We start from the raw sequence: 23237 nt of genomic DNA, 5'->3' as shown, positions 1-23237 counted from the left end.
ACTGGGGCAGATAACACTCAACAAAGGTCATTTATTATGAAAAGAAAGAAAAAGTGCATTCTTTAGTTTCCAAGTTTTTAATCCGAATATGTCGTTCTCTGGAAGATAGCAACTTGAAACGAATTGAAATGATGATAACGAACTGGAAAAAAGGATGTGTTTCATATTTTCCTTGAAAGGGAGCGAAACATTATTTGAAAGCGTTTCCCCATTCATCTTCTTCAGGTAGAGCCACATTTGACCCTTGAGCATTCAAACCCTACCCACACCCACCCAAACTATTCCATTCTGTTTTCTCTCCGCTATCATACAAACCCTGCTGAGGCAGGCTAATGGCTTTCTGTGGGAGTCGCAAATGCATCTAACGGCTGGATTAAGCTTTAACACAGCAGTGTTTATACTTGGAAGAGATGTAACAGCATGAAACGAGCCCAGCTTCCAGCTCACAAACACTGTGGCGAGGCTCTTTTATATTTGAAAGCAGAACAGGTTACATTAGGGAAGCTGTCAGAAAAGATTCACAAACAGCACACGTGTCATCACAACATTTAAAGGCAGCACCAACTTTTTGCCAAGGGAATCCGCATGCATAAGAGAGAGGGGGCTCATTGTTTGAGTGACAAGACAAGCTCAAACTAAAGTCATTGCACAGCAGGACTGGAATAATTTAGAAAACAAGGTCTTGTTCTATTCTTAGCTGATCAGACAAACCTGATGGGGGGAGTTGCAGTCATGTACCCCATTTATCTGTTTAATACAAGTTCTGGGTTCTTCTCCAACTGTTCTCATGGAAAAAATATATATTGCACCTTATGGAGCAATTAAAGCATGAATTATCTAGCTGTGATTGTTACAACAACCCCATAAGACAATACCAGAATCATCATCTCCATATTTCCCAGGGGGCTGTAACTGCACAGTGTAAACCGTACTGAACTCAGATTAAATTAAAGTAGTAGCAAGAAGTAACTCACCGTTTCCATCTTTTGCCAGCTGTACCCTAGGGAAAGATGGTGTTGTCTCCTCTTGAAGTATGCCCTTCTCACCTCTATATTCTCCAGTGATTTTTGGTTTAGCGAGCATAGCTCCTGGGGCACAAATCTAACAGTAAACATTGTGAAACTCAGGTTATAGCCCTTTCAAGACATTCCTTCCCCGATTCTTGCTATATCAAACAATGACATGACAGTCATTATCTGTGCATGTTTGCATCCCACCTTTCTTCCAGCTTGGAAATCAAGGCTGTGAGAAGGTTTGAGAAATCATCTGATGGTAGTGGTTGCTCTACAGACTAACATAAAGGGAATATGGAAAAGGTTGGGGTCCACTATGGTTATTCCTAACGAAAGATCATCAGCATTTCCACTGACTAATTTTAAAGAGTCATACTTGATGTTTGCTATGCACATGTACTTCAAGGCCTAAAAGAGTAGAACCACCACAGGGTATTCTCTTATGTGCTTCTATTTAAATATACCTTGCCTGATTCTTTAGCTTGTTGGCGTTTTGTCGTTTCATGATTCCAGGGCGGTCCTCTTTCTTCTGTGTCCTCTGTTTTAGAGCTGAAATTTCAATATATATTTTAACTCATGCCACAATATTATAAATGTAATCTGCATTAACACAGATCCAAAATATATTTCAGTGGACATCTAAGGTAGCTTTAGAATAAGACTACTATATATATATTTTCAGTCCTATTCAGTATAATATATATACATTCCTGCTTGGGAATTTGTCTGGACTGCAAAATGGTGGGAATGATCAAGAGTCATACATATTCCCTAGAGTAGCTGTGTACTGGAGTTTACATTTATCTTACAACTTTCAAAACAATCCATATAATTTGTTTGAACTGCTGTGCTGTCTTATCACCTGCTATTCGGCTAATACCCCACTGGGCCTTCTTGTGGCAGCTACTCCTTTTCCTGTTGGCCCTTGCTCACAAGTGCATACAGTGGTACCTCACAAGACGAATGCCTCGGAAGAAGAAAAACTCGCAAGACGAAAGAGTTTTTTGTTTTTTGAGTTGCTTCACAAGACGATTTTCCCTATGGGCTTGCTTCGCAAGACGAAAACGTCTTGCGAGTTTGTTTCCTTTTTCTTAAAACCGCTTGAAGAGGTGCAGTTGCGACTGACCGTGCTTCGCAAGACGAAAAACCGCGCAAGACGAAAAGACTTGCGGAACGAATTAATTTCGTCTTGCGAGGCACCACTGTACCTCCTTCAGTGACCTGTCAAAGCCACCACTGTCTTTTCCTCACAAAGGCATTAGCCTCTGAAACACCCAGGTTAAATTGCTATAGAATGCCATTTTTCTAGTGTTTCAGCTGTAAAAATTAGGATTGATAAAAACAGGTGGTAATGAGTTGAATCACAAAAATATATGAAAATACAAAGTCTGATGAGTAATCAAGTGGACTAACTCTGTAACGTGTTCCACAGTAGTTTCATTCTGCTTTGTCCATTATTAGGAGACAAAACTCATTGACAGTTCAATAAGGTTGCATGCACACCATTATGTAGCATAGCCATGTTCTAGGCCAGGGGTAGGCAACCCCATGGGGGTCATTTAACCTGCCCATGAGCTGCCCCTGAACCAAGCCACCCGCTCAGTGAGTCCCCACGTGCTGCACTAAACCAGCGCAGTGTGGCAAGGGGACTCGCTTCCGCAGTGCCGGAAATCGTGTTTGTGCATGCTCAGACTCCGGAAATCGTGTCTGCACAGACGCCAGAAATCGCGGTCGTGCGTGCTCATGCGCATCCAGTCCACAGAGGGATCTCTGCTGGAGTGAACCGGCCCAGGCAAGGTAAACCTTGCCAACCCCTGTTCTAGGCTATATGCTCTAGCACTGAAATAGCAGCATCTCATAGAGGGCAAAAACAGAAACTTTTACCTACCGGAGGTTTGCTCCCTCATGCTGTTAACCAGTGTATTTTGACTCACAGAACCTATTTTAATTTATAATGCTCCAGATTTGCATTAGGTGAACTAGTTCTTTGACAGAATGAGGGTGAAATCTATTCAGAGTTTTCCAACAAACTCAGAAGATACCTGTAGATTACTCCTTTGATCTGCCTCCCTCATGGCAGCACTCCCTCATGGCAACAGATTTTATCAGGGGCTCAGCAAGATGCTTCTAAATGTCCCCAGCAACATCTGCCACACACCCAGAAAGGAACCAGCAAGCCCATCATCATCAGTGGACACAGTCAAGCCAGTTCTGCCTTTGTTGATCTCACTTATGTCTATTGCTGACAATCCAGTTCACTTGTTCAAAAGTGATGGAAATTAATGAGCGATAGTCAACCAAGTTTTACTCAGAGTAGGTGAACTGAAATTAATGGATCTAACTTAGTCATGTTAATCAATGTCAATGTTGCTACTCTAATTAAAACTTGCCTGAATACCACCAAATGTGCTTAAATTTGGGAGGATCATTTTTACAGTGACTTGGCACCACTGTTATTTTTGTGCCATGCAAGTATGTCTAGAGCAGATTACCAAACATTCCAAAAGGAAAAATGTAGTTGTCACAGGGCCCTGATATCTATTGATTTCTATTGATCTATTGATCAGCTACCCTGCTATCTATTGAAACTCAAACTTTGTCAATAATATAAAGTCCAACAAATTCCTCAATAGCCTCACTGACAATATCATTCCACAGAAGGTGGAAAAAGCAACAAGGGGACCACCTCTCTTGGATCTGGTCCTCACCAACAGGGAGGAACTGATTGATGATAAAACTACAGGGAACCTTGGGAGAAAATGATAATGATCTCTTGGGTTTCATTATACACAGATAAGAGAAAGTTGAATGTAGTTGGACATGCACTATGGACTTTAAGAAGCCTGATTTCAAAAAGCTTAAGTAACTACGGATCGAAGTCCCATGGTCAGAAATGCTCAAAGAGAAGGAGTCCAAAATGGATGGGAGATTCTTAAAGATGAAATATTGAAGGCACAAGGGCCTTCAAAATTCCAACAAGAAAGGAAAATGAGAGACATCTAAAGCAACGTGTGGCTGCATAAGGAGCATACAGATGAGCTGAGATGTAAGAAAGGAATGTATAAGAAATGGAAGAAAGGGGAAACCATGAAGGAAGAGTATACATAAGTAGCCAACAGTTGCAGGGAGATGGTTGGGCAGACCAAAGCTCAGAATGATCTTAGGCTTGCAAAAGAGGTTAAAAATAATAACAACAACGGTTTCTTTGGCTAGATTTGAAACAAGAGAAAGAACACACAGTGCCCAACCTAGAGGTAACTGAATAAATGATGCAAGGAGGGAGCTGCAGCCCAAGATATGAAAGGAGGTGGTTAGGGAACACCTAGCTCCTTTAAATTCAAATCTCCAGGGCCTGATGGGTACTAAAGGGTACCCAAGGGTACTAAAGGAGCCTGTGGGTGTAATCTCAAGCCTCTGTCTATAATCTTTGAGAATTCTTGGAGAACAGGTGAGATCCTTAAAGACTGGAGGCAGGCAAATATTGTCCCCTTCTTCAAAAAGGGGGAAAAGAAGACCCAGGTAACTACTGACCGGAGAGCTTGACATTGATTCCAGGAAAGGTCCTAGAACAGTTGGTCTGTGAGCACTTAGAAAAGGATAATTTGAATACTATGACCCAGGCTTCCTGTTTCTGCCTGTGCCAGGAATGGAGGTCTGCCTTGACATCTCAGGGAGATACAGACAGAGATAAATAAAGAATGATGGAGAAAACTCATTCTTTGAATTCCTCACTAGGTGGGAGAGGTATGGGCTTTCACCTGTGGATTGCCCTGCAGTCTGGCACTCCCTATGGAATGCGAGGGCAGGCAAAGGCACTGGGTGCATGGAGCACTCCGACTGCTGTGACCCCCCCTCCACCGGATCCGTTCCTGGAAACACAGGAAATCCTGCTAATTGGGCTTTAATTGGAGTAAAGTACAGGCGCGTGCTAGGAGCGGTGAGATGACAAACTGCGGAACATTTCTGCTGCAAGGATTTAAAGGTTGGAATTGAGATAAGGTTTCATTCGGTGCCAGAGACGGTGGGGGGAGGGGACTCCACGGTTGTTTTTTCCAAGTTTTTCTTCTACATTTCTGATTTGGCAACCCTCTTTGGATTGCAACGTTAAAATATAATACAAAATGTGAGGTTGGAAGGAACTGGATTAATATAATGGAATTTAGCATCAAACTGGAACTGCGTGTATGAGTGGAATGGAGGGAGAGAGAAAGGGAGGGAAGTTTCACTCTTTGAAAGGACTATGTTGGAATATAGAAAGAAAACACCCCTGCTCTCCATTATTTTCAAAGGAAAGTGAAGGAGACTGAGACAATTTTGAATGTAATCTAACTGGATGGATAACTGGCTATAAATGTTCAGCTGAAAGGAGGAAAGGAGTCTGCCAGCTGCAAGGTCAGAGGTTTCCATATTAATCATTGGAGTTTGGAATCAGACCACTCTTCCTAGGTTGAAAAAAATGACAAGGACAGTTTATTTGTTGGAACAGAGGGATCTCTAACAAGCTCTTGAATCATGGGATGAAGTGACACAGAGGCTTTTGGAAAACTGAGATAACCGCTTCCCCCGAGTCATGATGGGAAATATCAACAGTTGGAAGAATGAAGGACACAACACCATATATGGTTGGGACAACATCACAGGGTGGGGTGGGGAATACCACACACAGGAAAGAACAATGATTACAAACTGAGTAGCTCACTTGAAACTTTATAAATTACTTAATAAATCAATATGAAGTGAAACCATAAGATTGTAGCTGTTGTATAAGGGATTATTATCTTGAAGGGGATGTAATGGAAATTATTAAGATTTTGGAACACAGAAAATAATAAAAAAAGGAACCCATCAAATCTAGCACATGAGGAGGCCACTTTAACTTAATTGTATAAATCAGTATATAAATAATTGGTTTTAATAATTGTATTAATTGGATAAAATTGGCATTGTTATAATGAGGCTGTTATTGGAATGATATTGGGTGCCACAATATAAGGCTATTGACAAGCTGGAACATGTGCAGAGGAGGGCAACCAAGATGGTGAAGGGTCTGGAAACCGAGCCTTATGAGGAACGGTTGGGTATGTTTAGCCTGGTAAAGAGACAACCAAAAGGAGATATGATAGCCATCTTCAAATATCTAAAGGACAGTCATGTGGAAGATGGAGCAAGCTTGTTTTCTCCTGCTCTGGAGGATAGGACTTGAACCAATGGATTCAAGGTACAAAATACAAGATTCTGATTAAGCAACAGGAAGAACTTTCTGACAGTAAGAGCTGTTTGACAGTGGAACGGACTCCCTCAGAAGGTGGTGGACTCTCATTCTTTGGAAGTTTTTAAGCAGAGGTTGTATGGCCGTCTGTCAGGGGTGCTTTAGTTGAAGTTCCTGCATTCCAGGGGGCTGGACTAAATGACCCCCAGGGTCCCTTCCAACTCCACAATTCTATGACTAGCACTACTTGGCACAGAGATCAGGAAAATGTTTAGATGGCTGGTCAAACAATAAAGGTACAATGGTTCCTGTCAGGAAATAAAAGATGAAATATAGTGTTACGCCAAGGTCACTGTCTAGCTCCTTCACCTTCCTAGATACACTACAGAATGTTTGGTGGTATGTAGGCTTAGGTTCTAAATTCACACACATTTACAGATAGACCTTCCTTATTCAGTTTCACTTTTAAGTCAGATAAATCAATAATTAAAATCCAGTTGCTCCAGGTATCTTACTTTAAGAAAGCAAGGGCAAAAATATAAAATGAAACTCCAGAAAGTACACTTACCTAGGTGTGGCAAGAAGAAAACTTTGTTTCTGTGCAAAACACAAAGAAGAGAACTTCAGCTTTCACAGCCTAAAAAGTCAGGTCAATCAGGCAATAATGCAGCGTTGTTTGTCTTGAAGCAACATGTTTACTCAAGAAATATCTTGATCTACATCTGTTCTTTCACGTCCTTAATATGAAACATGGCCAGAATCCAAAGACGACACTAAATTACAGTGTGTTTCCATGTGCGTACAGAGGTGTGCATGCCTGCCAATTTTCCCTTCAAACTAAGTCCCTGACAACAAACTGATGGGCATTCCAGAGGGTCTCCACTCTGAAGGGTTTGCACAGAGGGAGGCAATCAGCTGGTGAGAAATGCATGGCTGAAAAGCCCCCATGTGCAAGACAGTGTGTGGGCCTTTGGATCCCAGGCAGTGTTCTTCATTTACATAGATGAAGCATGTCGCCAGGTCTCTTAGCAAAAGATTTTAAAAATGTCACAGGCAGCTTCAGCTCTGTACTAAACCTCCCATGTTGTGACTATGCCCATTTAAGTAGACTTGGTGATATGTTCACCTGTTGAAATGGGGGTGAAAAGGAGCGATGGCACATCAGTTGGTCAGTGTTATATATAGTGTTCAGTATTATAGGACCAGTCAGTTACAGAACCATTTTTACATCAGATGCAACACCATGATTTGGAGCTATGTATATGAGCCCTGTGCTCACACACTCCCAACTTCCCCTCCCTTCATGTGCTCTGATTTTGTACATCACACTTACCATAGTTTGAGAATACATACCTCAATATTCTCACTTTTCCCAGCCTTGGAAGCTAGAGTAAATATTTTTGTAAAAATTAGTATGTTCCATCTTCATTTCATTTAATATTATTAAAGCCACTAATCATAATATGGAGTTTAAGCTGCAATGGTAGGTTACCCAACATTTCTCACCTGGGCTGATATAAGCTATGGAACCATCCCACAATATAACTGCAGCCTAGTATACCAAAAGGTGTCCTAGATTTATTTATTGTTAAATGACAGTTACACATGCAAGACTCCATGCATTATTTGTATAATTAGAGATATAGTTTATTGTCACCTGCATTCAAACCCTGATAATTGACAGGCTCAAAATTTACGCAAGTGAAGTGTTTGAGATTTTCCATACAGGTACAAAGATAAAAGGTTAAAAAGGGGGAGGTGAAGGGAAGGAAGCTAAAAAGACGGGTTAAAGGTTAACAAGCAAGGGATAAAGAACTGTGACACCAGTTACGCAAAAGCAAGAGACCAAAGAATTTCAGACAAAGCAGAGAGCCAGGAGTTTTTTGTTGTGTGAGGATAGCTAACTTTTCAAAGGTGGTTCACTGCAACACGAACCAAACTCATCCTACACAACTTTCAGAAGACATCTGAAGGCAGCTATTGAAAAGTTGAAGGCAGCTATTGAAAAGTTTTTATTGTTTGATGTTTTATTATGTTTTTATGTATGGTGGAAGCCGTCCAGATGGGCAGGGTATTAATAAAATAATAATAATAATAATAATAATAATAATAATAATAATAATCAGAAGCAATGACTTTTAAGTAACTTTAAATGGCATATGGCCACCACAGAACTCAACGTGGCTCCCATTCAAAAGTGGCACTCCCTCCCACTCCTTAGAAGTATCTGGGAACTTGAAGAGGAAGATGGGGAATATCAGTGCAGCAAGGTCCAGCTGGTGCCTGATCTGGCCAACCATCAGTACCAAGCCTGCCCACACAGCATGCATGGCATACGCATACCAACTGTTAATAGACTTACAATGTGTAATTCCTTGAGCATCATTGGTGGAACTCTCTGGCAGCTTCAGGTAGGACATTGTTTCTTCATAAGTGCCTAGTTCTTCTGTTTCAGGACTAAGAGAAATGAGGAGGGGAAAGCGTTATTGTTTTGGAGACTCTCTTGGGGAAGATGAAAGGATTAGAATCTCTCTGAAGAGGTGCCTTCCTCAAAAAGACACAGAGTGACAGACTTTAAAGTTCCTATCCAGATGCTGTCCAGAACCATACAAGCTTAGCTTAAGAGAAAGAGAGAGAGAGAGAGAGAGAGAGAGAGAGAGAGAGAGAGAGAGAATATGTAACAACAGGAGCTGACTGCCCTGTAAGTTCTGAAATATTAAGAACTTCATGCACAACACAGCAAAAAACTTCTAAAACACGTATCTATTAAGAGACTGGGCCCTGGACCTTACTTACTGGCTGCCTATACAGCCCTGCATATAAAGACTAAACTTTGTTTGCCAGACATTTGGAGGACTATTGGGAAACAGAAAGGGGTAAATGCAGCAGAAGGCATTGGAGAGAGAGAAAGCTGGCCCAAAGGGCAGCCTTAGAGAAGTTTCTGGTGTTGCTTCAAGAAAGGTGCAAGCAGGATGACATCAATGACTAGGGAGCATCTCCTGTGGTTCAGTGCCAATGGGACAAGTCAACCTCCTGTCTCCTGCTAAGAGCTATTTTCCCAACATACTGTTAACAAATGCTAACAAACAACAATAAACCACATTTAGTGGCATATTTTTAAAGAGCATGCTATTAAACTGAAGCAAGCAAATGAATGAATCTGCCAGCTACCCAAGGGGTAAAAATCCCCGCCTCTATCTCATCAAGCCAGGAGCACATTTGTTGACTGATTTCTCCATAAATCATCTCAAAAGATAGACTCGACAGAGCCAAATGTGTCGTGCACAAGTCCCAAAGCAGGCGGCTCAGCTTGTTTATCAATGAAGTAGCATTGCCAACATGATCTTGTTGTGTGTAAGTATTACAGTGTTAGGTTTGCAGATGGTCAGCTGGGCCAAAGGCAAGAAGCTGCCAAATATTCAACCAGGTGCCAGGGATGCTTGCAATCTTACATCCAACATTTGTCTTTTTTAAAATATACCTTTGTTGTCCAGGACAGTGTTTCTGATGTATACATTAACCGAACTAATAAAACCAGGCTTCTATGGAAACTGAACCAGTTGCTAAATGGCAACTTGTCTGGGACTAACGTCCACTCATCCCAATACCTTTGCATATACATCTTACATTTAAAGTCCACACCATTCTCCAAAGAACCCTAGGAACAGCATTTTGTTAAGGGTGCTGGGAATTGTAGCTTTGTGAGGCATAGGCTACAGTTCCCAGGATCCTATACAGTGATACCTCCGGTTGCAGACAGGATCCGTTCTGGAGCTCCAGTCGGATCCCGAGGTTTCCGCAACCGGAGGGACTGCTTATGCGCATGCACGCGCTGCGAAACCCGGGAAAATACTTCCGGGTTTGCCGCATTCGCATCTTGAAGGATACGCAACCGGAGGTGTGTGTATCCAGAAGTACCACTGTACAGAGAAGCAATGTGTGGTGTGTGAATGCAACCATTAGGTCTTGGGTACTTGTCTTTCCTCCGAGCTTAGTCCGGCTAAGTTGAAGCACATCTCTCCAACCTCAGCAAAGCTGCAAGATGTCACTGCAGTCAATGCCCCAGTTTATTCACCAGCTTACACATCTTGCCGAACTGATATAAGCAGTATAGATTTACTTTTGGCACATTTTATCTGCTCCCCACAGCACCAGATATCCAAGACACACATACACACAGAGAGAAAGGTCCAAAAACACCAGCCGTTCTCGAAAGGCTGTCTAAACAAAGGCCACCAGACAACAACTTATGCAGCTTAAGCCCACGCTTGCTGCCTAAACATTAGCAAATGCAATCAAAACTCTCGCCTGCTGACAGCCAGCGATAACAATAAAAGTTAGTGCTCAGCACCTGCGGATTAAACTAGCTTGTGTGTGTTTACAGGAACAGGCCTCAAAGCTTCTAACTTCAGAAATGTCAAGCCAGAGAGAAGGAAGAGATAGGGAAAACACTGTGTGGGAGCAGATCTCTTTAAAGAGGGAGGAAAAGCAAGTACATCGCTGCACAGAGACATACGTTTATGTTCACCACAGGTTCAAAGGAGTACCAGCAAAAGACAGCTAGATGTAAAAGAGAATGAGGCAGAACTGGGTCTGTAGTCTTGTAATAGGAAAAGTGAAGAAAGTACATGAAATGAAGTCTCTTTTGCCAGATCCCTGTGTTAGCTATTTGGTTTTGAATATGAAACAACTTGCATTTCTGGTTTCCAGAGAGTTAGTGATTCTTTCTTGAAGCAGGGATGGGGAAACTGTGGCCTTTCAGATGTGGCTGGACTACAACTCCCACCACCCCTGATCACACAGACTGGAGCTGCTGGAAGTTGGAGTCTAACAACATCTAGAGAGCCATGGTTCCCAGAAACTTCCAAAGAAGTTCTAAGAGACCACGTGACCTGCTTAAGAGTCTAGATTTTCAGGCAACATAAAGAGAGGTGCACTTACGTTTCAGGAGTCATGTAGGCATCATCCACAGCATCTGAAAACAAATTTTTGTAATGTAAAGGAAACAATGACTGCAACCACACAGTATGCCAGAGTGAAATTTAGTGATGTAGTGTCCTGGTGTTTCCATTCCTTGATCCTAGCAAGAGTCCCAGAAGACGTTGAATTGAAACAAGCCTGTTGCAATGGAGAAGACAACCCAGGCAGTAAATGGACAGGATTGATTCCAGACTTCGAGCTGGTCTACACTCCCACCAAGGGCCACCAAGGGATGGGATGCATGTACACAAAAATCATGCCTCTTCTTACTGAAAGTAGCCCGCCCAACCATGTACACACTCTCTGGGCCACTCTCGGTCACCAAGACATACATTTGAGATAAGCGCTCCTTCCTGTTCTTGACTGGAAATTATCTCAATTTCTTATCAGCATCCACCAGCCATTGCTTTAACAGTGCCTAAAACCCAAACAGAGAATGCCTTACCTGGAATGTTCTTCTGGAAGGGACCAAGGTCAACGTTCGGAGGCCTTGGTGGTTTCTTTGGAGGAGGACCAAGTGAAATAATAGAAGGAAGTGGTTTAGGCTTTGGGATTTTTTCAACCTCATGCCATCTTTCTGTAACAGAGGGAAGAAAGCACATTAATGCTTTGGTAGGGAGAATGAACTTCCATGCTGGAATTTTGCAGTGGGTGAAACTAGTGCTTTTTTTTTCTTCTAAAAAAATGTTTAGGGGTACTCTCTTTTCCCTACTCATATTGAAATACTGCCCCTCAATGAGGTCAAACTTAGATTCATAAAATGTTTAGGGGTATGTGTACCCCTGCATACCCCCCAGAAAAAAAGCACCGAGTGAAACAGACCAAACGAAAATCATAATGTTCCTTTCTTCAAGTTTTGGCAGATACAGTTGCCCCTTTCCAAATGATGGAATTGACATACATTGACACTTTGGCTGTCGAAAGGGGTTCTTGATTGCTTAGGTGCACACACAGCAGATATTGGATTATTATTATTATTATTCTCAAGTGGGGAAACCGACAACCTGGATGCAAGACACAGCATTCACAAAATTAATTGCTCTTTTGAGAAAGAAAGGAAAAATTTACCCAGCTACAGGGATTCTAACCACAAGCCTGAACTTCCTTTTCCTTTAATGGTTTCCTTCCCACCTGTCAGAGCATGCTTGGCAGAGTTGTAACCCAGTAGGCAAGAGTAATTACAGAGTTTGTCATTCACTGACCTATAGGAGTCCAATAGAGTAGGGCTGTGTAAGTAATAGGCTTCCTGGGGGTCTCTGTGGACCACCTTGCTCTACATGTCAAAGCCGTCAGAAAAGGAAACCTGTGCATATTGGCAAATATACCGTTCTGTCACATAGCAACAATTTAAACTGCACTCATGACTAATAGGAAGAGCCCTTTGGCATGGTACAAAGCTGGCAAAGTGCACAGAAAGGTTAGCCAGAGCAGCATCCTGGAACACACACACACACACCTTATCTTATTAGTCACCTGCAATTCATTGTAAGTTGGCAAAACAGCTGCTGAATGCTAAGTTCCTGTAAGGCAGCTTGTTCCAGTAAAGAAAGAAAAAAGATGTTTTTCGTAGTTGGCATTGGTCCTGGATTTTGTAAAGACAGCATGTCAAACCAGAAGCTTCCTGGCTGGAGGTTTTTTCTTCTTCTTCAATTAGCAAAAAGGCAATGCAAAGATTAGTTTCAGCCTCAATTTTGGACTCCCAAGTACTGGTCTGGCCCAAAACGTCTACTCCAAAGTTACCATGACAGCAGACAAGTGTTAATATTTATAAAGAATGGACATTGATTAGCAGCTAGGTACATTCACTTCAGGAAACCGGTCAAATTGCAGAAATAAGGAATGTATTCAGATTGCCAATTGTTTACACAGTGCCTGAAAGTACAAGTTGATTATTAGGAGGAAGAAAGAGGTCATTTATCATTGCCCTTATTGTGCAATTATAAGAGGGGCTACTGATTAAAATAACCTAGCAGCGTCTCAGTTTATTTTATTGCAAACCCTCTCCAGTTGTGAAGACTGATCAAAAATACATTTTAAACATTTCTCCAGAGTTTTTTTGAAACAACACAGCTGGACAACTACCCTTCTTCATGCCACACCTTCTGAAAAATTAAGCGGCGAGGGTATTTTTTTGCTCAAAACAATGTAGGAACTACCCATGTGCATTTTATGTTCTGTTCTGAAAGTCTAGGAAGCATATAAAACCTACTCACATTACCCTGAACTGACTGGCTTTTAGCTAGATACTAGAAACATCATAGGCAAGTTCTTTAACACAAAAGTATTGTTGCCCACTACTGACTTAGGGCTACAAAATATAGTCAGGTAACATGGCTTACCATTTGAGCATTGTGAGGTCTTGCTTGGCCTGTCTAAGTCATGAGCGTCTTGGGGGGAATCAGCAACTCTAATGGCACCGTGGGCCAGTGTCTCTGAGCTTGCATGATTTCTTGGTGGAACAGGTGGCGAGACTGTGGGAAATGGAACAGGTTCGACCTGTAGGTGAGAAGGGGTGCTTGGTGCAGAAAGCACTACTGCTTGCTCATTTTCAGCTGCTTTTGCTGGAACCTCTGGAGTGACAGCAATGTTCACAGTTTTGGGCTGGGGAAGAGACGTTGTTCTGTTGGAACGCTGAGGAGGGGTCTCGGAGCCCTTTTTGTCACTCTGCAACAAAGCACTTTCCCAGATGTTCAGAGTATTGCGGAAAGAATTGCTTGCCAGTGCAGTGTCTTGAAGGCAATGATAAGATGCCGGACGTTGCTTTGGTGAGTCTTCCACCAGTACAACTCTTGCACAAACTGTCTCCGTAATGTCTTTGCTTTTTCTATCTTCATTCTTCCTGACTTCAGGCAATTCGTGAAGCCGGGCCCTTGGTAGCACGACAGGCTTGATTTGTACTATTTCAGACTTCTGCGATAAATAACTGAAGGGCGCTGTCTTTTGCTCAGGATCTGGAATTTGTCGTCGGCACAATGGTTTGGGTTTGGGATGGGATGCGGGACTGCCATCGGTATTTTGCCGAGGGGGTGTTTCTGCAGGAAGGCTCTTTACAGGCTGGAGCAGTGCACTGGAAAAATTGGAATCATTCTGAAATTTTGCTCGAAGTGCTCGGAAGTCTCCAGCTCTTTCCTAAAACAGCCAAGAATACAAGAGACAACTATCAATCATATTTTTAACAAAGCAGTTCTAACCCAAACTGAGAAAGAACCCAGACTGGTGTAGATGGTTTGGCAATCAATTCTGGATTCAGGATAGAGGAGGTTCATGTGAAAAGTATATTCTGATGGGGCCCCTCTGATGTCAGTGGGCCTCTTGTAGCTTACCTGATGACAGTGCACAACTAGATACAGAGAGGAATTGGGTTTGTCCTCTTTTCACAGTGGGCTGGCCTTATTTAATTTTCCCAAATGTGCTTTTGGGTTGGAATATGACTGCCAGATTATGCATGGTGGATTTTGTGCTGAAGTTGCACTCCTAAAAAGTGCACATAAAATATATATTCCCTATGCTGAAAATGCATTGAATGTATGTATTTTATAGGATGTGTGTGTACAAAATGCATACAGTTTCCATGCAGATTTTTCATGCCCGCCCCTTTCCTTAAGGCTGCAAAAAATAGGACAAACTGACATAGGACTGACTGCTACTGAAAATGACACAAAATAGATTTAGGCATATCTGTCCAATTCATTGCCAAGCATCTGGTTCCATCACGCAGGGACAGTGTGGGCAATTTAAATGGACCCAGATGCTTCCCCCGCAAAAGAGGAGAACAGGACATTGCGAGTGATGGGCACTGCTGGGGTACTGACAACTTCACAAGGAAGCTATGTCTGTGGGATGAGATTGGACCAAAGCTTAATTCCTAGAATTTGGGGGGTGCTTCATGTCCAGATGCCCATCTCAGGGGCTTAGCATCCCCAGCCAGTGACCAGAGGTGATTTCTCGGAATAGTGCACATCATAGGGTGACCTCTGACAATGGCCAACCCCTGCTATCCATCAACAATCTGTAATCAATAAAAGCTGTCCCCTTATTTGATGCCAATACTGGTTTCTTGTGCCTTCTTTGTGTGCATGCCCCACCTCAATGGTTCCACTGCACCTGGGCCTGGAACAAAGCAGCTCAGGGAAGGGGGAGAAAGACCACCACATTTATACTTGGCAGATGTGAACGTGTATTCAGATAACTGATTGAGAACAAATCCTTCCCTCCCCTGCTCCAACTAACCCCCAAGCCCACCCAATACCCCAGACTCTGCAATTAGATCGCATCAGGACACCATTTGCTTGAAGGAAACTTACAGTTGTAGGATATGGGTGAGATTACAATAGCCTTCTCTTCTATATACAAATCTGACAATATAAGATCGTCGTCATCTACAGTGTTTACTCTATAGTGACCCCACCCATATCTAAAATGTCGCAGCACACCTTGGGAGCCTCAGAAACTAGGCACTGGATGTCAAATTCCACAGCTCATGAAATGTGGCCATTTCCTACTCGCTCTCTTTTTGGAGCTACCTGTATATTGTGAGCTGCCTTATAAAAATCTGAATGTGCTTGCTCGGCAGGAGGAACAGCAGCCATGCAGATCAGCCTTGTGCAAAGAACTGTGCTCTCCTGCAACAGCTTGTTGGATCAGAAAATTAGGTGGAACAAGACAACCTTGGACAGAGGTGCCATTATGCTGAAAAAGAGACACAGTTGCCTTTAATGAGAAGGCAGCACAGCAGAGCCTTGTCCTGAGATTTTATTGAATTTTGCGTAATTGCATCCAACTTATTAAATACAAAACAGTTTCTCCTGAATAACCCCTTTTAGTCAACGCTATTATTTTCACATTACACAGCATGATGCAAAGCACCTAGGAGATGTTTCAATTGCTCCGATTGTACTGGAGCAGCCAGCTGTACGATACAACTCAGTACTATGCCCAAGCCCAGTCTGGAATGTATATGCAATTAACATTTCCGTAAAGGAAAAGACAGACCAAAACCCCTCTGATCTTCATCCAAAACTTCACACTGAGTTATGACTACAACCAATGGAAGCCAAGGCAAAATAAATGCCATTGTTTCTTCAGCATGGGTGCAATATCTGCAGGCGGACTTTAAGATCTGCTCAAATGCACAGCACTGTTTACGGTGCTTTACTGCAAACCAGGTGCTTCTTTTATTACCGAATTCCTCATCAGAGCTGCAGAGAGAAGCCACCATGAAAGATGAAACCTTTGCCAGGTTGCCACCCCCTAACTAGAGATAAGCTTTTTTCTTTTTTTAAAAAAGTAACAATTGCTTTGTGGTTTTATTATGCATTAAAAGCACAGCTGAAAACTACAGAGTTGAATCCTGGAGAGCTCTTCCTGTTTCTGAAAGGGCAACACAGGTGCTATTGCTTTCCCAGGCAGTGCATCCATGAGCTCGCTGGGGTACTTCGCCCCTGAATGCCAGAAGCATTAAGTGCTTGACTGTTTCCATGGAAGCATTTCCATAATGCGGACATATTACCACCGGTAGCAGTTTAAGCTCAAGTTTCCAATCTCCCTCAGTTCACTATTTTTACTTACAACAAGGACAGATGTTTTTGCTCTGTTCCATTTAATTATTTTAACATTGAAAATGTCCTGTTCTACCCAAGCCCTTGACATTCTCAGTTCATTTATTCCAACTTATCACTTACCAGTTATTTCTGCCTGGGTGGAGAGCAGCACAGAGAGTAAACTAGGGATTGTGCCAACGCTGAGGCTCAGTTTGCTGAACCCCATGCAGCTGCTGAACCTAACCCACATACTCACCACCCAAAGAATGCTGCAAACTGTAGTTGCTGCAAATTGTAGCTCTGTGAAGTTCAGGTCCCGGGATTAATGCAGAGCAGGATGTGCTTTAAAGGTATGGTGTGTACATAACCTGACTCTCAAAGTGTGGTTTGGTTTTTAACACAGAGCCTGCTGATGAAAAGGGTGAAATTAGCTGCCAATCTACCATTTGGGCACTACTAAAATCCACTAACCAACATTAACTCATTTCTCCCCCTGTGTTTTCATATTACAGATGAGGGAGGGAGGGAGCGAGGGAGAACACAATAGGCCTTGAGAAGTCAGGGGGAATCTTGTTTAGCATTAAAGCTGGCTTGCAAATAAATGGAATAATGGATTCAATAATCTGGGATGGCTGTGAGGTTGAATGGTGTGCTGTGGTGTGCTCCTAGCAGATCACTTGACCAGCTGTAACCACAACTCACCCAGAAAGAAAGGGAAGAGAGCAGGAAGTAGAAGCTATTAACAGGGCAAAAGATAAAGGTAAAGGGACCCCTGACCATTAGGTCCAGTCATGACCGACTCTGGGGTTGCGGCGCTCATCTCGCTTTATTGGCTGAGGGAGCCGGCGTACAGCTTCCAGGGCATGTGGCCAGCATGACTAAGCCGCTTCTGGCGAACCAGAGCAGCGCATGGAAACGCCGTTTACCTTCCCACCTTCCCACCTATTTATCTGCTTCCACTTTCAAACTGCTAGGTGGGCAGGAGCAGGGACCGAGCAACGGGAGCTCACCCCATCACGGGGATTCGAACCGCCGACCTTCTGATCGGCAAGTCCTAGGCTTTGTGGTTTAACCCACAGCGCCACCCGCGTCCCTCTTATTAACAGGGCTACCAACATTTAAAAAGCCAAGTGCTTAAGTCAAGTTTGCAGATCACCACTCAGCAGGGATGGCAACTTGAATAAAATTGGGGGAGGGAAGCCCCACCCGGCATAATCTATCAAAATATGTGGTACATGCACACCATTTGAATGTCAATGCCCATCAATGGGGGGGGGGGACCAAAGGGAACTTGGCCCCTAGAAGTTGGCTCCTATGCGGCATAGGCTATGCCACTCAGGCAGATCACTGTCCCCGGTTTACATGTAAGTGGGAAAAAGTCTGTACAGCAATAAACTTGCCACTTCAGTTCTAAAAGGCATGAAGGACTCAATGCTGGGTTTGTATGCTCTGGAATGAGTTCCCAGATTATTACATTTTAATCTCATTTTTCCTGTTAACAATGTAACTTTAATGAGCATAAAATGTGATGGTCGTATGCACGGAAATAAAAAAGAGGTTTGCATTAGGCAGCATCTAGGAAATGCGGAAGGAGGCACTAGAAATTTCTGTTCCAGCTAAGTGATGACTAATCCCTGGGGCACCTGAGAACTCAGCTTCTCAGAGGACAATAGAGCCTGCAGCAGCAGGAGCCCAGTAATCTGGAGCAAGCAGGTTACTTGTACAGGATTTCTCTCTGGGAATAGAGAGAGGAAAGTTAAGGTCTTTAGGAAGACTGGACTGTATTGCTAGTTTAAGAGCAATGTGTTACTTTGTATTTTGCAATGTTTGTTTTGTAACTGGTTTAAGACTGCAGAAAAACTCTTTGAAACTTGTGGTGGAGAGCATTAATTTTTACTCTGCACAATCAAGGATGCAGATCAGGGATTCCATTTGCAACAACTCTTCACACATCCTTCCAAAGAGGCCTAGGCAGCATGCACCTCACCCCCATCCCCACCCCTACCCCCTGCCTGCCCAGGTCTATATTATGCTCAATATGCAACCCTGTGAGGTAGGTGAGATTTGCTCAAGTTTGCATACCAGATACTATTTGGAGGATACAAATCAACTTCCCCAGTTTTTGTTTTTTTAAAAATACTTTGCACAAGACTGTAATCTGCCAGTTCCACAAAGCGCCATTTACAGGAATCTCTTATGGTTCCTATTTATGGAACTGATTGGCTTTGTAAATCTCAACAGGAACATTCTGCAGATATCATTTGTTTACTCAAGACAGTACTCTGACCCGCAGCAGCCACAATTGCTGGAATTTTGCCACATGCTCCAGGTACCATGAATCAAGTTTGATGACATCCAGAAAGTATAAACTTAGGCAAGTTTTCCTGCAAATCCACCCAGAGTTTCTCAAAAGACTAAAATGGAAAGAGGTTAGCCAGGTAGTTTCATAGCCAAATCAAAGACACTAGAATGACTTTGGGAGGGAAAAGAGAAGAGTGTATCGGGGCTGTTAGTTTAGCAGTACAAACCTAGGCATATTTACCCAGCAGTAAATCCCACTGTGTTCAGTGTACTTCTCAGTGAGTAGATTAAGGATTGCAGCCCAAACTCTTAAAATAAGAAAGGGACTATGGTGTTTACAAATGGTTCAATGGTTACAAAGAATCATTAAAGGTTATGTTCTGCTCCCCCTCCCCCCAAAAGGGTTTTAAAGGAGGCATCAAGAAATAAGGATGGGGGGAAAGTTCAATTTAGACACATTTAAAGCCAGATTTATCAAATTCATAGTTTCCGAAGCTGAAGCCCAGCCACCCTTTGAAATTCAAACTCCTCCAAAGGTTACAGCACAGTTCTCCAACCAACCAATGCTTACAAAAAATGCATATGATAAGGGGAAAGGGTGCATAAAAATGATTGACATTACCGAAAATAGCACACTAAAATGCATAATATTAGGAGAAATTGCTTGCCAAGATGTGCGCATTAGTCAAAACTGCGCACAAAGTGCACTTACTAGGAAAAATGTGTACTAAAATGCGGAAGAATTTCCATGAGGATTTAAAAATAAATAAATAAACAAATTGCAAACTTCTGCAGAAACATGGAGATTGGAAAAACAAGAAATAGAACTAAAACCGACAGAAGGAAGACTGGGCTCCTGCAATGCAGAGCTGTGCAGAAGAAAGAGTTCAACAGGTATAGTTTCTCTCTGTGTGTCAGTCAGTCTCGCTTTTACACACACACACACACACACACACACACACACTACTGAAAGGGACAGCCCCTGCTGCAGTCGGCCACCCTTTTATAAGCACTTCAGGTAGTCTCAGGCATGAGAGGACCATGACCTTTCATCAAGAAAACATCCTGCACTTTGTGCACCCCATGTTTCCCACAGAAGGATAAGGTTTCAACCCTAACACTAGAAAGTAAAGAGGTGCATTTGTGGCCAGGTTAAGGCACTGACTGGGAACCTCCAGTGGTTCCCGGACTACAACTCCCATCAAAGCTGACCCACGAGCCATGCTGGCTGTGGCTGATGGCAACTGAAGGACCACAGATGCCCCCTGCCTTGGTTTTTAACCCTGAACATTCCCATATCATTATAGCACAACCGTGATATCTCCAAAAAGTTGCTCTTTTCTCTGGACAGGGTGGGGTGGAACTTAGCCCCACAAGACCAGCACAACAAGTTTCCAGCAAAAGTAATAATAGGGAGCTAAATCCCGAAAGCATTTATGCCTCCCTATCAGGTAACCTCCCCCAGCGTTGAACCGGCTCCCTGTTCTTTGCAGTGATCCATGTAGAGCTACACACCACGTTACAAGATAAGCCAAAGAAGAACTGTTTGAACAGCAAACAGAGGCAATGCCCCAGAAAGACACATAAAAAAGCAGCAGAGCAGCATTTGTAGTTACCATTTCCATGTTTTCTCTTGCTTTCATACCTCCTTCTGACGTGGCTCAGTGTTGCAGCCCATTTTTGAGCTTGTGAGTAGTCTGCTCCCAGAGCAGAGGAGTTTAAGGAACTTCCTTCCTGGCAGCTCAGAGTAATCCTGCAGCAAGAGCCAGTGGGCTTAAGGTGGAGCAAATGCAGAAGGATCACACCTGGGCTGAAGGACTTGGCTCCTCCCTAACCCAACCCACTGTGTGTGTGTGTGTGTGTGTGTGTGTGTGAGAGAGAGAGAGAGAGAGAGAGAAGGCAGACTTGCTTCACCTGCAAACAGATCTCCCCCTTTGTTGCACAAGAACCAGGCATGCCCATGGAGGAAATGTCAGTCTTTGGAGAACTGTTAGTCTAGCAAAGGTATGCTACAGTCATCGTGGGTTGTGGCTGCCCGGCCTTGAATTTTGAGGGAAAGGCTGTACACAGCAGGCTGTGCATTTCGGAACAGAGATCACACTATACACACAGCTGTGTAAACTAGTTTTGCACTCACGTAGCCCAGATTCTGTGATTAAATAAATTATGCCAATAATTTGGGTGTCATTTGGGTTACATTTCTCTTTGTGGAGATGCAAGAAATCAAACTAAGCACTCACACAAAATTCAGGTGCAGCTTCTCTGAAATGGGGTAGGGGCATGGGCTACTTTCATGTGGGCCTCAGTTCCAAAGCTTATCAAGTGCCTCCTCACTTACATTCCTCGCCTTGATGTAGCCATAGATTTTTCTTTTGTTGGACCGATGCCAGCACCAGTGACCCTCCCCATTGTTGAGAAAAGATGGCTGCGAGACAGAAATGTTCGGGAAGAGAGGTCTTCATACTTTGAGGGGGAAAGGCCAGAGAAGTCATTGTAAGAATTTAAAGAGATACAAAATAAATTAAATAAAAAAACCCTAATTATAGCCACTGGGGATACAAAGGAAGGAGAGAAGAGAGGAAATCAGTTAGATGAAAAAGAAGAAATGATAAAAAGGAAAAGGTGTGAAAGAAGCAAGCAGTTTGAGTGGGGAAATAGGGTACAAACCTATCCTTAACACAATTTAACAGGTATATTAAAGGATAAGAATGAATGTTGGCTAGGCTAGTTTATGCATTGCAGCAGGAATGGGGAACCAACCTGTAGCTTTCCAGATGAAGAAGGATGGACTATGAATGGAGGGGGCCCTTATCCCTCCCTTTGGACCCCCTGGGAAACTCTGCATTCCTGCTGTCCTTGGACCTAGGTGTGGAGAGTGCAGCTGAATGGGACACAGCTAAAAGCAGACTGAGGGAGAATCATCTGCCTTGGGCCTGCTCATAAAAAGCAAGTCCACAGTGAGAGACTAGGAACTCTTCTCATTGTGAGACTTTTGTGGGTGAGCTGAGAGTTTGTTTGGATCCTGGGTGAGAATCCAGAGGCCAGGAGGGAGGGTGTGTCAGAAGAAAAATGAATTCATATTGATTTATATAGATTAATACTGGGGTGCAGGTGGCGCTGTGGGTTACCCACAGAGCCGAGGGCTTGCTGAGCAGAAGGTCGGCGGTTTGAATCCCCGCGACAGGGTGAGCTCCCATTGCTTGGTCCCTGCTCCTGCCACCCTAGCAGTTCGAAAGCACGTCAAAGTACAAGTAGATAAATAGGTACCACTCTGGCGGGAAGGTAAACGGCGTTTCCGTGCGCTGCTCTGGTTCGCCAGAAGTGGCTTAGTCATGCTGGCCACATGACCCAGAAGCTGTACGCCGGCTCCTTCGGCCAATAAAGCGAGATGAGCGCCGCAACCCCAGAGTCGGTCATGACTGGACCTAATGGTCAGGGATCCCTTTAACTTTATATAGATTAGTAACTTTGCATTCATGCAGCATTTTTAAATGTAACTGCAAATTTCTGTAAGTTGTCAGTTGTTGCTTCAGTTTTCTGTACACCACTTAGAGATATTTTAAATATAATAAGCTTTATGGAAATTAAATAATCAATCTCCCATCAGCCCCAACCAGCACAGTCTGTGGCCAGGTATGAGGGCAGTTGTAATCCAACAACACCTGGAGGGCAGGGCCACAATTTCCCCATCCCTGCATTATAGCTTCAAAGTGCAAGGAGTTTTAAGCCACTCTGTATGTAAGGAGAATGGGCAGTTTCTTCTACATTGTCCCAGGTTCTTTTATTGTGGTGGCGGTGGTGGGGAATAAGAATGCCTGAGGTGAAAATGCCCTTCCTTGTTTTGTGTATGGCAGACCATGTGCTGACAATTACCACATGGAGCAATTTAAAGCAGCCTCAACGCGGCAGCAACGTATAACTCAGCCCCAAGTCAACATCCCATCCTTACGCTGACCCTTGATGTGCGGCTGTCTTTTTAAATGCCATTCTCTTCCTCTTTACCAGCAGTAAGCCTGAGGAGGGACAGCTATCATCTTTCATCATACAAGCAGTGCTTTCTCTGCTATAAATCTCGCTGTACAACCAGGTTTCCTGAAGCCTAAATGCAAAGTTAAGATATGGGAAGAGACACTTCCCCAGAGCAAAAGAGCTGTGCTTTTATTGCCAGGTAACGGAGATCGGTACGTTCCTTCC

General features: G+C 43.3%; 1 protein-coding gene across 3 annotated transcripts in view; it reads right to left on the bottom strand.

Annotated features, from left to right (window-relative positions):
• FYB2 (FYN binding protein 2) overlaps positions 1-20849 on the bottom strand; it is a 34799-nt gene extending 13950 nt beyond the window's left edge. For 2 of the 3 annotated variants that reach the window (XM_053392308.1, XM_053392309.1), the window contains exons 1-9: positions 20689-20849; positions 13542-14331; positions 11648-11779; positions 11164-11197; positions 8585-8679; positions 7576-7607; positions 6791-6819; positions 1478-1562; positions 975-1101 (exon numbers count right to left, since the gene is read on the bottom strand). In XM_053392308.1, the coding sequence (XP_053248283.1) occupies positions 975-1101; positions 1478-1562; positions 6791-6819; positions 7576-7607; positions 8585-8679; positions 11164-11197; positions 11648-11779; positions 13542-14331; positions 20689-20721 (1357 nt within the window). In that variant the 5' untranslated portion in view covers positions 20722-20849. Of the gene's footprint in view, positions 1-974; positions 1102-1477; positions 1563-6790; positions 6820-7575; positions 7608-8584; positions 8680-11163; positions 11198-11647; positions 11780-13541; positions 14332-20659 lie in introns of all 3 variants that reach the window. The other variant, XM_053392310.1, reaches the window with a different exon arrangement.
• Positions 20850-23237: the final 2388 nt, after the last annotated feature.

Source organism: Podarcis raffonei, chromosome 6 (genome assembly GCF_027172205.1).
Source record: "Podarcis raffonei isolate rPodRaf1 chromosome 6, rPodRaf1.pri, whole genome shotgun sequence".
NCBI lineage: Eukaryota > Metazoa > Chordata > Lepidosauria > Squamata > Lacertidae > Podarcis > Podarcis raffonei.
This window is presented reverse-complemented; position numbering and strand designations above follow the sequence as displayed.